A 14,001-nucleotide genomic window follows, 5' to 3' on the forward strand; every position below is an offset into this window, starting at 1 on the left:
CGAATATAAAACTGCATTTGGGGCACATTATTTTGAAGTTATTATCGGCGTAGCCCGTACACTTCTCGAAAGGGGTTTCAATTGAACTCATCGGGGCAAGCTCTTGCACCCACGGGACTTGTAAATTCGTTTGACATATTGGACAGTTCACAGTCGCATACGGAGGATCGTGAACATTGTCCCACGCCAACAGAGTATTTACCTCGAATTTCTCTTTCGAAGCGCCTCCCGGATAGTATTCGAATGACTGATTGTCAATGGAAGCGTTTACAGCCTTCCACGGAAAGCCAGTGGCCCAAAGACTCATCTTCCCAAGACGGAGGCAATCTTCAAGATAATCCCTCGGGTTAAGCATAAACGCGTGCCAGACCATAAGAACGTCTACAAGACCGCCTTCAGTATTAAAAAGCATGATTGTCGGAGATATATAAGCAAATCATGAAGCACTCACCCAATGGCGGAAGATGGTCCCTGGTCCAGAGAATCCTACTCCCCCAAGACGGAAAGTTTTCATATCCGGGGTTTTTCTCGACATCTTGCAGCGTCGTCATTCCTTGACACTGTCCGGGCCCGTCCTGGGGAAGCGTGAAGAACCATTTCTCGAATCTTCGAGCCGCGCGGGCGACATATACCCCCCATCGCTTTTCCCTAACAAGGGCGGCGACTTTTGTTTTACGGTCTTCTGGTGCTTCAGGATCGATGTACACAGCGTCATGCAGATCAAAGAGACCATCTGTTTTAGAAATGATGTCACGCAAGTCTGCAAGGGCTGTAAGGAGCTTTAAATGCGCAATGCACTCATCCGCAGTGACCTGTGCTGACGGCTTTCCTGAAGTGCCAAAGGGCACCTCGAGATTGAGATCCCGTATTCCCTGAACGAGAAACCCTTCACCCTGCAATCCATTGAGATTTGCTTGAGGGTATTGGGAATATTGAGGCGGTATATTCGAAGGTTCTGTGTTTGCAGGTGGAAGGTCTCGCACGGGGCCGCTCTCTTCCCTTGAGAAAGCGGGATTTTTAGACATTGAGCCGGATTCAGAAGGTCGACAAATTCATCTAAGAACTGCCAGTGAGAAGGGAGACATGGACATAAAAGGATTCGAATATAGAATCAACAAACACTTGAAAAGGGCATCACATCATAGAGCAGTGAAAGGCAACAGAAACACGAACTGGATGCGACAAAGAAAGGAGCTGAATGTGGTTCAACAGCTTCATTTTTATATCCTTGTGGCAATCCAGCCCCCATCCCGACCGCCCCAGCCATAGCCAACAGTTGGGAGTGCCCAAGCGTCTCCGTGGTTCATCAGCAGCATGGGCTGTGACCACGGGGTCATATCAGAGGCTGATCGCAAGGCATTGTCTCCCCAGTCAGTTAGGCTCACTGGTAAAGCCTCGCCCCAGGGACTGCCAGCCTTGCATATTTCAACAGCCATTGCAGCATATGCGATATTTGTCTTGTTAAGGGAAAAACGCTGCAGGGTGGATTTTTAGTGTGACCCAAAGTTGGGATTAAAGTGGCGGAGCGCTAACTAACTAATACCACCAGCCAGCGTCTGAAAACATGATTTCCGAGTGATTCTCTTGAACAGCCCAATAATCGATAGTCATGAGACCCTGAAACTTGCCCTTGGGATAGATGCTTGCACTGATCGTTGGTAGGGTGGGCGATGACAGCCATGAAGAATCAAGGTAGATTTTACATGTAGGTTGCTCCAACCCAAGAATAAGCAGAAATCATTAATTAATAGCTATTTCTACATCTGCTTATCGAGTAAATTATCTCTATAAACCGAAACAGCCTTTACAAATACCCCAAAGCAACGGGGATCCGGTCCTTCAAAATCCTGTAGACTAACAAAGAAACGGAGCAAAATGTAATCCTCGTAGAGCATAAAGTACATACATGCAATAAGCAAATTCCCCCGCTGCGAATATAGAAACTCCGGAAAAGCATCGCCATGTGGTATCAATAAGTTAAAAAAAAGATATACGGTAAGCGGCGTCACATCATAACACATTTGCTTTCCTTTCTTCCACTTCGAGTACTTGTTAGATTCGGCCAATCATCCGATCGTGTGCGTTGGTTAAGTCGAAAGTCTGACTGTAAACCAAGGATACTCCGTCCCGTTCGCCTATCGCGATACCCTGTGTTGGATAAAGGCGCAATCCTCGGTGCATCTTGTGAACGAGACCGTGAACGCTGAACACCATGGTTTCTACCGCGTAAAGCAGAGTTGGGGCTTAGACTTGTATTGTTTTGAGTATGCGCGCGTAAGCCACTGATAACCGGGGGTGCTGGTCTGTTGCTCGTGGTGCTAAAATCCACCGTATTCGACTGGGGCCGAATGTTATACCAGCCCCGTGTTTCTGTCCCAGTAGGCGCGAGCGGAAGTGATCGAGTATTCGATGACCTGCTTGTAACAGGCGCCGTTTGAGGGGACGGGGCTCTCGCGGGATTAGTATTGGGGCTCCGGTTGGCGTGTTGCATGGGAGGCTGACTGCTTGTCGCCGAAGGGAGAGCCTGAGGAGTAAATGCGTGCATGGAAGAGTGATGTTGAGTGTTCTGTTGCGATGTCTCTGTTGTCGGATGACTAGGCCCGTCATTTGGATCTACGTGCGTGTTTGGAGAGTGTTGTGGAGATGATGTCGCACTGGGGCTACGTGGCGGATAACCCAAAGAGGAATTAGTTGTATTTAGGGTGGGCAGGTTCTGACGGTTAATAGGAAAAGTGTTGGAGGGATATAAAAGGGCAGGTGCTTGGTCATTCGGTTCGCGATTTACTCGTGTTGAGGATCGTTGAATTACTGCTTGCGCCATAGACTCCAAACGAGAAGTCCTTGATCGCCGCAGACTCTGATCTGCATTATTGCTCGTTGATTGACCCCTTATAGTAGGAAGGAGGGTTCTTTGTAAGTGTTCTGGTAGTGGAGCCTCGGCATTGGGTGTATAGGGAGGTGGCGGCGGTATCCAATTGTCCGCATCGCTTTCGTGTGGCACAGTGGCTCTGGGTGCCCTGACGCCTGATTGAACCTGTCGAGCATTATGGTATCGCGGGTTAAGGCGATTCGAAGCGGCCGTAGCAGCTCTATTGAGGGTATCACGGGATCGCGGGGAAGAATTATTGTAAGGGTTATCTAACAGGGTCAAATTCCCGAGTCCTCCATCGCCGTTCAAAGAAGGTTGTAAATGACGGCGTGCAGTACTAGCGGATGTCGGGATCTGGAGACCGCCGAGCCCTCGTCGACGATTGAGACGAGTCCTTCTCCTCTCGAGCTCAACTTGTTGATCCAAATCTGAGCCTGGTTCTGGTAGTTTGATAGGCTCAACCTCTCCGAGCTCGATTGTTATCTCAGTTTTTTGGCCATTTGACACGGAAAGCTGAAAATCAAATACTATGATTCTCCCGCCATCTATAGGCAACATGTCTCCGGCTGCTGCACCCAGCCATGAACTGACCCCACCAGGGGCTACAGCAACTAGCTTGCGGAATGCTTGGGAAGATACATCCCCTGAGCTCGAGCTACAAACCCATTTGATTGCGGAAACTCCGTCCGGGAGGGGTAAAGGATGCCCGTGAACAAAAGTCTTAGGGCCCTCAATGGTTTTTTTGAGCCGATTAAAATTCGTGGTGGCGGAGTCAGATTTCCAGACTGGTTCTCTTTCTTGACTATTCGTGGATGGCTGTGCTGATGAATCCGTTGCAACATGGTTTTCTATATTGGGAATCCCGTAAACCCATAGCTCTGATTCTTGAAACCCGATAGCCAAAAGTTCCCCATTCCCGCTGGCGGCAGGCAAAAAGTGTGGCTTCGGTTCGTCCCTGTCGGTATCAGGTCCTGGACCCACAAAATATATAGCCGCTGTATTTGGGTTATCAATTGGCGCTAGACGGAAGGCTTTAGATTCAAGGTGGTACCCCGAAAACCATGGCGAGCCGTCCCCGCCATGTACGGTCGGAATCAATACTGCGTGGCTATAGCCATCGTGGACTTGCGGAAACAATATTTGGGTGGTCCACATTCGACTCTCTAGTTCTTGCATTGTGAACTCGGCATTTGGATCTGTGCCCAATGGGGGAGAAATGGTAACAAGCTTCGAGCTGTGCAAATCGTTGGCAGTTCCGAGTAGCATTGAGCCCTGACAGCAAAAGGTTAAGTAATCGACGCCAAAGCATCTGACGGCCCTACGGGCTGTCGATAGCACATCCGTCCCGATCGCATACATTTCAAGACCACCGTCATAAGCAACGGCGAGAACCACTGCATCTGGCGAAAATGCTAGAGCGCGAGGTACTTCACTCAGCTCTATACTTTGCATCAATTCGGCATGACCATCCATAAGTAGGTATATATGCGCCTGGTGTTCCGAGGATACCATAGCCAGTACCGTCCCATTGTTGGCTATAGCAGCTGCGAGAGGGCGTCGTAAGGTTTTTAACTCCTGACGAACTGAGACTGGATGCGTGGTGAGATCAATGACATATATCCTTGAAGAGCTCAGGGCGAGTAACTGGCGACCGTTCGAGGAAAAATCAAAACGGAAGGCTTCGCCTTGTGGAAATGCGGAGGATGAACTAGCTGACGCTGAAACCAGATTTATCAACATCTGCGTCGGGCGCAAAAACACATCAAAGGTATTCCTCCTCGCTTCGCGGATAAACCTGGCTTCGAGTATTTTGAGATCATCCGTTGCTGACAGGCCTGACGCCGGGTCATGGCCGGCGGAGCCTAGCGTACGACACCCGAGTAGGTGATGGTAATAGAGCGTAGAAGACGCGGATATCCTCCTCCACTTTTTGTTCAATAATGTGAGAGACGCAAAGACATTAGCGTCTACAGCATATAGAATCCTGGTTTGGCTCGTGAGTATGCTGCATCAGTAGATCTCAATGAAACTGGGACGGACCTTTCAATGACCTCCTCGGGGAGCCGGCTGAATGCACCAAGGCTAGAATCAACATTTTCTACGCCAGCGCACCTCCTTTTAGGATCGTTAGCCGCCGGTACGCGGGCGCGGGTCTTGCGCGGGCCTGGGTCACTAGCCCTTCGCTCTGAGGTTGGTGGTCGGCTGGAGCCTTGCTGTTCCCTATGGCACCCATCTCTTGCCAGCGGCGAGACGGGGTCGGGTTCCATAGTCTTGACGAATGCCCTCCCAGTTACACATTATCCATGAGAACAGCTGACCGGCGAAGGGATTGGCACCGGCCGGTGTGTCGGTCGTACTGGTGCTTGGACGAGACTTCGCAGTCAAGTCTTCACGACAGCTCACTATCATCATCCAACAACGCTCTCAGAAACGAAGACACAATGCATCATTCCCACCCGCAAAAGACAGCCGAAACCCAACGCTGATGGCAGACAGGAAGAGAGGTTCGCTGCCGCCCCCTCGTCGTCGTCCAGGCCAGCAGCCCTGGATGACCGCCCAAAGCGGCTTAGCGCAGGTCGAACAGCCACAAGCCCGTCCAGCCAATCAAACGCCACCGAGCCAGCCGCCATTCGGCGTTAGGCTCGAATAGGGATAGCGCCGACGTGCGTTACGCCCGCTCACGTGACCGGGCCTGACTCGCCCGAATTGGCCAATCGGAGCGCGCGCGGGGTGAAGATGTAACATTCGCGGTGAGATCCCTGAATATCAAAAACTGGCCTTCCTGCGACAAGCCAGCGGATCAGACAGGCTGTTTGGCTGCCATGATAGACCAGATGCTATCATAATGGATGCATGCGCTGCTTGCGATTACGGCTACGCAGGGTCTCATTCCAATTCGTCACTGTTGGATACACACAGCCTTTGCCGGCTGGCCTATGATTCTCCGCACCGGGCCTGGTCAACCCATCGAATCCCAGCGATATAGCGGCCTGAGTCTGCGAATGGGCTCGCTCATACCCTTCAATTCTTGGTTTTGTATATAATATTATGTCATCTGCTCCAGCCGTGTCCTCTGCGGCGCCCTCGAAAGGGGCGCCGGCGTATACAATTAGCACCGGCTCCCGACCCTACCGGTCTCACAAAGTGAGAGCATGCGATCTCTGTCGCAAAAGGAAATCTCGCTGCACCGTGGATTTGCCTGGCCAGTCATGCCTCTTGTGCCGAATCCAGGGTGCCGACTGCCACTACAAGGAGGACACCGGCTCAACCACGTCTTCTCTTCATGGGAGCAACACCGAGACCAAACAGTGGTCTCCGGCGCCGGCGACTCAACGAAAGCTTAAGAGGAAGTTCGAAGAATCACCCATAGAGCGGGGCCCTGATCGGAATCTTATGAACACTCCATCAGTGACTGCGGCCGCCCAACCATCATCCGCTACACACCGGGACGAACCGATTCTTGACAACCGCCACAACCACAACGGGCTTGGGGGATCCATGAATGAGTCCGTGCATATCATTGGACCAGTTGCCGCTGAGGACGCCCAGGTGATAGAACGCTACATGCCTTCCGAGAGGTCAAGGAAAAGCCCGGACGTCAAGACGCCATATAACGTTTACTCAAACGACCCGAGAAAGCCAATCCTCTATACGACAGTGGCACGGCAAAGGCAAGGGGTGCGATCCAGTGGCGTTCCTGGAGAAAACCAAAAGGATATCATCGAGCAGATCCTGGGCCCGTTCAAACACGATCTCGTTGCCATGTATGCTAGTGACCCTCTCTAAGCCCGACTGCGTATCCGCCCTTTGCTAACTTCCAGTTTCATCCAGATTTTTGGATAAAATCAATGCTCCGTTTCCGATTTTCGATGAACATGTCTTTATGGAGGCTTATAAGCTCGGGGACGGGAGCTTGCCTCCACCCCTAATGTGCCAAGTATATGCCATGTCTCTCATTTACTGGAATCAGTCGCCGGTTCTAGCGCCACATCCTAAACCCGATATTAGATACGCAGTAAATCTCGCCGTTGCTGCTCTTCATGAAGAGTTCTCCGCCCCGGGGTTATCCACCTTGGGTGCCGCCTTGATTGATTTGACTGGGCGTCCAATTTTCTCAATGACCGGGAATGCCATCAACACGGGACGTACTGTTGCGCTTTCACACTGCCTTGGCTTGAATCGTGACCCTAGCAACTGGAAGCTTTCTCAGGCTGAGAAGAATAATCGCATCCGCCTATGGTGGGCTGTGGTTATCCATGACCGATGGTGAGGAACCACGATTTACCGTATAACGAATACTTGCTTAATATGTGCTGTTTAGGGCGAGTTATGGACACGGAGTACCCTCACAGATCTCGCGGAATCAGTACGATGTTCCACTCCCCACAATTGACATGCTGGTCCCACATGCTAGCGCCACCCAACAACGGTTCAGGGCCGCGCACGGATATATTTTCTTGTGTCGTCTTACAGAGATCCTCGGGGACCTGCTTCCATTGGTATATGGACTGCAGCCGAAAAACCCGAAGGACACATCTAAAATCGTACGGCGAATGAGGACGGAGCTCGACAGGTGGGAAGACTCACTGCCTGAGTGGCTGAGATCCCCTCAGATTGAAAACGCGGCCCCAACATCTGGCTCGAGCAGTCTGCAATTAGCCTTCTTAGCAGTGAAGATGCTTGTTTGTCGGATAGAGCTCCAGGTATGGGTCGTCCGGGCAATGTTACTTGGAATTGGAGCTAATCCCTACTCGGCAGGAAATAAACCATTCCGAGAACTCCAATCCCGAAGCCCGTCGGTATTTTCAAACAGAATGTAGAAAAGCGGCAGAAGATATAGTGCAGTTTCTTCTTTCACTTAAAAGGCCGCATTTCCAAGAATTCTGGATGTCATGTATGTTCGAGAAGTTTCTCCTAAGTCAGGTCAGCCAGTGGTGTGCACGCAAATGTGCTGACATGTTGTATAGATAGCGCATACCATCTTACGTCGACGGCGACCTTTCTATTCCGCTGCGCGTTGGAGACTTCTGACCCTGACATTGCACGATCTTGCTTGGCAAACGTCGATACATTCCTGGGCGTCCTCCGAAGAGCCCGCCTTGAGCATGAGTGGGATGTGGCCGACATGTGCCTCGACCATTGCGAAAGGATTGTGAGCAAACATCCAGGAATTAACTCAGAGGAACCCCACGCCTCAGTCAGTCAGCCCTGCGAAATAAGTGACACTCCTGTTTCGATGTCCATGCCAATGCCCGAAACGCCTTGTCATAACGATATCGTTGGAGATATGATGTCCATATCCGGGACGTTTGGGACGATGGACGGCTTCCCGTTTGACATGACCGGAATCTGGGACGTTCCTGGACTTCAGGACCAGGAAAGCCATTTCATGAATATACCGACATCGATGTGATCAAGAGGCGGAGGCCGGTTTCCTTTTTTTTCCTTCTTTGTACATCTTGCGAGTTTGCTTTATTGCGCTTCCCTATTCTTCCACGTACATATATGATATCCTTGGTTTCGCACAGCCTGATGTATATATATAGAGAGAAGAAGTTTCCCACGGGGCCGCAGGACAAGCGGAGCGGTGCCGGCTGGGAAAGCTAGAATCTCGTATCAACAAGCTAGTTATACTTTGCGTCTTCGCCGCGTTTGAATCTTGACACGAGCAGGCAGCCTAGCAATAGTAGTGACGGAGTATTATCTGCGTGTACGGGGGTTGCATTAGCGAGCTCTTTTCCCCAACATCCATTCCGCCATGCAGTAAACGATCTCCTCAGCCGCCGAAAAAGGCCAGTTTACAATCTCGAAATAGTTTCCCGGAGTTTTCCGCGTGTTTTCCCCGGCATTTCGTGCTGCTTGTTCAGGAAGATGCTGGACCTGACACAAGTCCTGAACCACGACCAGACATCAGGTCTCCATCCGCTTATCCGTTAGTGTTGGCCTAGTAGCCCGTGAGCCCACGCCCCGTACTGCCGGTTTCCCCACGCTACTCCGCGAATGATGCCGATATACGACGTTGCAGAGCTTCGGAGGAGGAGCCGAAAAATGGGAAAACCAGCCTATAAAAGATATGCATCCCTCTTCCCTCGGACTTGAAGCCAGCAGTGGAAGAGCGCGGAAAACGCCCAACCCTTGATCGCGCACGCATTGATGCCCTGCCACCCATTTCACAAGCAAACGATCCATCCGAAATCGCAAACCATCCTTGCATCCCATTTCTACAGGCTGAGACAGGTCCTGCGAACGACTGACCCTGTCGCCTGGTGATTTGCTTTTTCCCCGAAACATCCATCCTGTGCCTCATTCATCTCTTATGCCCGCTCAAGCATCAACCATGGCGCCCAGCATCAACCAATTACCCACACAGGGAGCCAGCGGGGGGAAAAATGAAACTCCCAGCTTGAAGGATCATTATTCCGCGTTGCCGAATTTAGTGGCTGCACAACACAAAGCTTCCCATGATTTCCGGTCGGATGTTGTCACAACGCCGACGGCGAATATGATGCAGGTATGCAAAAGCTTCGTGGAGTGGATTTTACCTGTCGTTGGCGCTCTACGGAGTACGCCGTTGAATGATATCTCGTGCTTGATATCCCCTTGCGGCGTCAGAAGGATGCGCAATGTCCTATCTGATTTCTGGGTTACTGCTAACAAGCCTTAATCCAGGCCATCCTTGAAGCAACATTCGCAGATGATGTGATCGATGAAGACGGAGACCCCTCCGTCAGGGCTTTGGAGCAAAGGCTCGTAGAGCTTACAGGCAAAGAGGCGGCTCTGTGGGTGCTCTCAGGAACGATGGGCAACCAGATCTGTCTCCGAACCCACCTAGCTCAGCCGCCGCATTCAGTCTTGCTTGATCACAGAGCGCACATCTATGGCTGGGAAAGCGGCGCCCTACCAGTGATGTCACAAGCGAGCGTAACACCCGTCCAACCTTCAAATGGGATCCATTTGACCCTTGAGGATGTAAAGCAGCATATGATCCCCGAGGAGAACTGTGAGTCCTGACACTCACAATTTCCGATGTGAAACTTATCTGATTCGGATCCAAAAGTCCATTACCCGCCAACAAGGCTTGTTGCGCTGGAGAACACCCTCAATGGGACAATCATGCCTCTGGAACATGCAAAAGAAATCTCAGACTATGTTCGCAGCTATCCTGTCCCGCCTGGCCAAAAGCCAGTTGCCATCCACCTCGACGGCGCGCGGATTTTTGATGGTGTTGCTGGCGAAGGGGTTGACCTCAAAGAATATTGCGCTTGTTTCGATAGTATCAGCGTATGCCTTGCAAAAGGCCTGGGGGCCCCCATGGGTAGTATCATTTTAGGCTCCAAACCTTTTATCGCACGTGCAAAATGGTTTAAAAAGATGTTCGGTGGCGGAACCCGACAGGTAGGTTTTCGACATTGGCAACACGCTGTCCCAAAAGAAAGCAAACTGATATCAGTGGTATGATAGCCGGGCATGATGGCTGCAGCTGCTCTTTCAGCCCTAGCAAACTCCATCCCCCAACTGCCGCGTGTTCACTCACTTGCTAGAGCCACAGCCGACCGCCTTTCCGCACTGGGCTACAAGTTTTCCTCTCCAGTGCAAACGAACATGGTCATCCTTGATCTAGAAGCCGCGGGAATCCCCGTTGCAGCGTTTGTTGACTACTTGACCGAGGTCGGCGTGCAGGTGTTTCCCTCGCCAAGGTTAGTATTCCATTACCAGACGTCGGAAGAAGCGGTGGAGAAGCTCGTAGATGCGCTGGGGCGCCTGATTCAGGATAAACGTGCTGGGAAAGAGTTGGTTGGGAGGAAAATGGTGGGCGGATATGCCAATGGTGACACTAAGTAAGAACCTGGAAGGCGTTCTCATAGTTCCACCTGGGGACGGACAATGCACCTCAGTTCATGGCTATCAATTTAATGTCTATATGAGCCCACTGTGCAGGCATGTAGTCGAGGTAGAAGAAACCACAATGAAAGCCTCATACAATGTGTCTGCACAACAAAGCTATAAATCAGATAGCAACACGTAGAAGTCGGTTCATTTTCAAATATGATACAGGGAATTTTCCTCATTGGATGTATCAGGTATGGGGCCATCAAACTAAAACAGTATAATAAAAGAAGGGTCAAGTTAAAAACAATTCTAGAAGCAGGTGCTGGCAGCCATGCAGTGAGAAATGGCACAAAATGATAAATCCAAGCCCAGTGAACCTAAGAGTTGAGACTGGGACGACCTGCGGAACATCAACCTAACCGGCCAGCATGCATGCAAAACCCAACATAACAGGAACCAAAGTCGATAAACCTCCTTTTGTACAAATGATTGTTAAGTAGAAATTCAGCTTTCAGGTCAGCAATGGCTTGTCCGATACCAAACATAAGGGCTTCATCATGGCTGCCTAAGACGCTCATTTCTTCTCGCCTTCAGTATTTCCGAAGAAACTCGTAAAGCTGGATTTGAAGCCTTTCATCTGCTCTTCTCTTGCCTTCTCTTCCTCTGCGGCCAGCTCTGCAAGCCACTGCTCTCCGTTTTCTTGGATTCCCTTTTCGATCAACTGATACTGCTTCTGTCCTCGTTCTCGGATTTGATCCCACAGCATCTTGCCCTGCTCTAGGCCTTCAGTGGTACTGTGATCCAGCCCGTCGATAGCATTTCCCATCGGCTTAATACCGAAAAGCGAAGCAATAGCACCAACGCTGTGCTTGGGCCGCTTGGCGCGTTCTTCGGCTAACTGCTTCTCGAATTTCTCACGCATCGCCTTTTCCCTTCGGGCGAATTCAGCGGGGATGTAGGTGCCTTCGAATCCTTTCAGGACCGTTCTGACATCCTCAATGCCCATTCCGGCGACGTATTCGAGGAAGGGAATGAGAGCAACGAGGGACATATCTTTCGGGTCACCGTTCCACTTGGGGAGGATGATGGCGTTCTCGGGTTGGCGTTTTGTATGGGGTTCATGGGTGTCGATTATGATGACCTTGGAAAGGTCACGGTTGAGATAGGAAAGATCCTGTTGAACATTAACAAAGTACAATTGAATAGTGGAGCCTGGGAAGAAAATACCTTGACGTATTCGCCATCCTCATACTTTGTAGCTTCTCTAAAGAGAGGCCAACGAATAATTCGATAGGGGTCCAATTTTCGAAGCACTTGATCGGCCATCATGCTGGGGACACTAGTGAACAAGACGAGCTCATAATATTGGTTAAGAATTCTGCAGTGAGCCTCTAATATTCACTCCTGGTCGTTAGACTCACAAATAGGGCTTGCTCTCGAGTCCAGTCGGTGTGGACGAGAAGATCTTCCAAGCTTAGTACTAATGTGTAGGGCTGTCTTATTGCAGGGTCCTCTTCCGGCAGAAGTTTCTCAAAGGCTGGGTCTTTATAATAACTCGTCAGGTCATCAAAACGGGCTTTGATGCGATTGAAGAAAAGACCGAATCCCCATCCCGATGGAGCATTTGGATGAGCCTTTTCTTCTGCTTCCGTATCCCAGTTTCGGCCCAGGTACATCGTCCCAGCCGTGCCTAAGCCAAGTAGAACCGCATATGTCAAATTGGCCATTCTGTTGCGACGGCGTTCAAGCGACGAAACATAGGCATTCTTAGGGATGTCACCACCGCCGCCACTGCCCTCATCACCAGCTGCGCCCTCTTTTTCCGGGTCTTCTGTAAGGTTTAGCCCAGTGGACTTCCGACGTTTCGACTTGGCGGCCAGTTCTGCAGCGATAGTAGACGGGATACCTTGTGTCAGATCGGGAAGGGGTTGTTGTGGTTGTACGGGTTCCGATTCTGCGGCATCTCTCGGGGTACGGTTCGCCGTCTCGAATTCCGTTTGGCTGTCTGAAAATCCGGGAGATTTTGCGCGACCTCCAGGCGGCCCCGTCTGCGCATGGCTTACACCAGCTCCGGCGCCGGTAGACTGCGGAGCGCCGTTATGTTGCGATTCGGGCTTTGATTCAAATTCCGTTTGTTCCTCAGAAAATTCCTTGGGTTGGGAAGTGTTTTGCGGTTTGATGACACGAGGCTTCTGAGCGGGGTTCGAGTGAGAACTGGACGATGGAGCCGACGGGGGCATATCATAGCCTCCAGGCTTGCTGTCTCTGGCATAGTTCCTTGCTTGTAGAGAGGCGTAGGAAAATCTGATAGAAGTGGGAGCAGCTCTCCGCCTCAACAAAGGCAGAACTGCGCGAGTCAGCATCTCGGCGAAAATATATTCACATCAATTAAAATGTAAAGGTAGGTTCTGCGCTCATGATCCGGAACCACGGAGCACTGAATGGAACAGCCAGAGAGAGAGAGATGGATGAACTGTGTGGTGTTCTCTCTCTGCATACAAATCTTCAGCCAACATCTTTTGAGCTTCAACCCAGTTCACTACGGTCGTCTCCAGCAGCCCAGAGTGCAATCCCGTGACTGTCTGTTTCCGGCTTAGCGGATCTCACAAAATCCCGTCAAAATCTCTGCTTCTCATCTGCTTTCTTTCTTTTTCTTTTTTCTCTTCACCAAAATGAAAGTTGAATAACCCATGAATTTGACACTTTGCATGAGATGAAAGTCTCATTTGGTATGCATCGTGTTGTATTAGCTGGGGAGACGAACGTCATCGAGCCCCCCAAGAACGGCTGTGAGATTTTAATGATCGCGTCGTCCCGTTGGTTTCGATACAGACGTTTGCACCAATATTGGTGTGCAATTCTCCAGAGTTGTGTAGATCCGCTCACCCGTTATCTACTATCCTATTGCTGTTCAAATGGCCCTTCACTTTACCGTCGGGATACACTTCAAATCATATATACCTAGAGTAAAAGTTACATCCATTTTTGAGTGAGTAGGTATATGCTTTGCAGGTTGTATAGAGCTTAGGGTTGGAATCGCCTAGAACTGTCACAAGAAGAAACCGCTGTCTACCATTGCAAGCAATTGTGATCCCAGTCCGCTAGTTGTACTGTACATACACAGCGCCCCCAATGAATATGAAGGATGATCCATGCCCAAAAGCCACCTGCACAAAACACATCATAGCTCCTCGTCGGTCTCCATCTTGTCGCCTTGCTGCTCCGTTTTGTCTGCTTCTCGAGCTAGCGAGGCTTCCTTATCGATCATCTGCCGAGATATCGCTACGATGTTGTCTTCGATG

At 50.6% G+C, this 14,001-nt stretch overlaps 5 protein-coding genes across 5 annotated transcripts in view; 2 read left to right on the forward strand and 3 right to left on the reverse strand.

The window, feature by feature from the left end:
• Nucleotides 1-1,025, reverse strand: part of UREG_01731 (uncharacterized protein) — a gene marked incomplete at both ends in the record, with an annotated part of 2,475 nt that extends 1,450 nt beyond the window's left edge. The window contains 2 exons of the mRNA XM_002542169.1: nt 203-381; nt 452-1,025. Of these exons, the coding sequence (XP_002542215.1) occupies nt 203-381; nt 452-1,025 (753 nt within the window). The remainder of the gene's footprint in view (nt 1-202; nt 382-451) is intronic.
• Nucleotides 1,026-2,005: 980 nt separating this feature from the next.
• Nucleotides 2,006-5,136, reverse strand: UREG_01732 (uncharacterized protein; the record flags this gene model as incomplete). The annotated part of the gene is made up of 2 exons (XM_002542170.1): nt 2,006-4,853; nt 4,910-5,136. The coding sequence occupies 2 exons, from the start codon at nt 5,134-5,136 to the stop codon at nt 2,006-2,008; spliced, it is 3,075 nt and encodes a 1,024-aa protein (XP_002542216.1).
• A 781-nt stretch (nt 5,137-5,917) lies between these two features.
• Nucleotides 5,918-8,282, forward strand: UREG_01733 (uncharacterized protein; the record flags this gene model as incomplete). The annotated part of the gene is made up of 5 exons (XM_002542171.1): nt 5,918-6,633; nt 6,701-7,135; nt 7,191-7,572; nt 7,628-7,763; nt 7,837-8,282. The coding sequence occupies 5 exons, from the start codon at nt 5,918-5,920 to the stop codon at nt 8,280-8,282; spliced, it is 2,115 nt and encodes a 704-aa protein (XP_002542217.1).
• Nucleotides 8,283-9,206: 924 nt separating this feature from the next.
• UREG_01734 (uncharacterized protein) lies at nt 9,207-10,711 on the forward strand (the record flags this gene model as incomplete). The annotated part of the gene is made up of 4 exons (XM_002542172.1): nt 9,207-9,380; nt 9,539-9,869; nt 9,927-10,264; nt 10,331-10,711. 4 exons carry the CDS (start codon nt 9,207-9,209, stop codon nt 10,709-10,711), a joined length of 1,224 nt encoding a protein of 407 aa, XP_002542218.1.
• A 562-nt stretch (nt 10,712-11,273) lies between these two features.
• UREG_01735 (mitochondrial import inner membrane translocase subunit TIM50) lies at nt 11,274-12,939 on the reverse strand (the record flags this gene model as incomplete). Its single annotated transcript, XM_002542173.1, has 2 exons — nt 11,274-11,873; nt 12,121-12,939. The coding sequence occupies 2 exons, from the start codon at nt 12,937-12,939 to the stop codon at nt 11,274-11,276; spliced, it is 1,419 nt and encodes a 472-aa protein (XP_002542219.1).
• Nucleotides 12,940-14,001: the final 1,062 nt, after the last annotated feature.

The sequence above is a fragment of the Uncinocarpus reesii genome, genomic scaffold (assembly GCF_000003515.1).
Source record: "Uncinocarpus reesii 1704 scaffold_1 genomic scaffold, whole genome shotgun sequence".
In the NCBI taxonomy this organism is placed as follows: domain Eukaryota; kingdom Fungi; phylum Ascomycota; class Eurotiomycetes; order Onygenales; family Onygenaceae; genus Uncinocarpus; species Uncinocarpus reesii.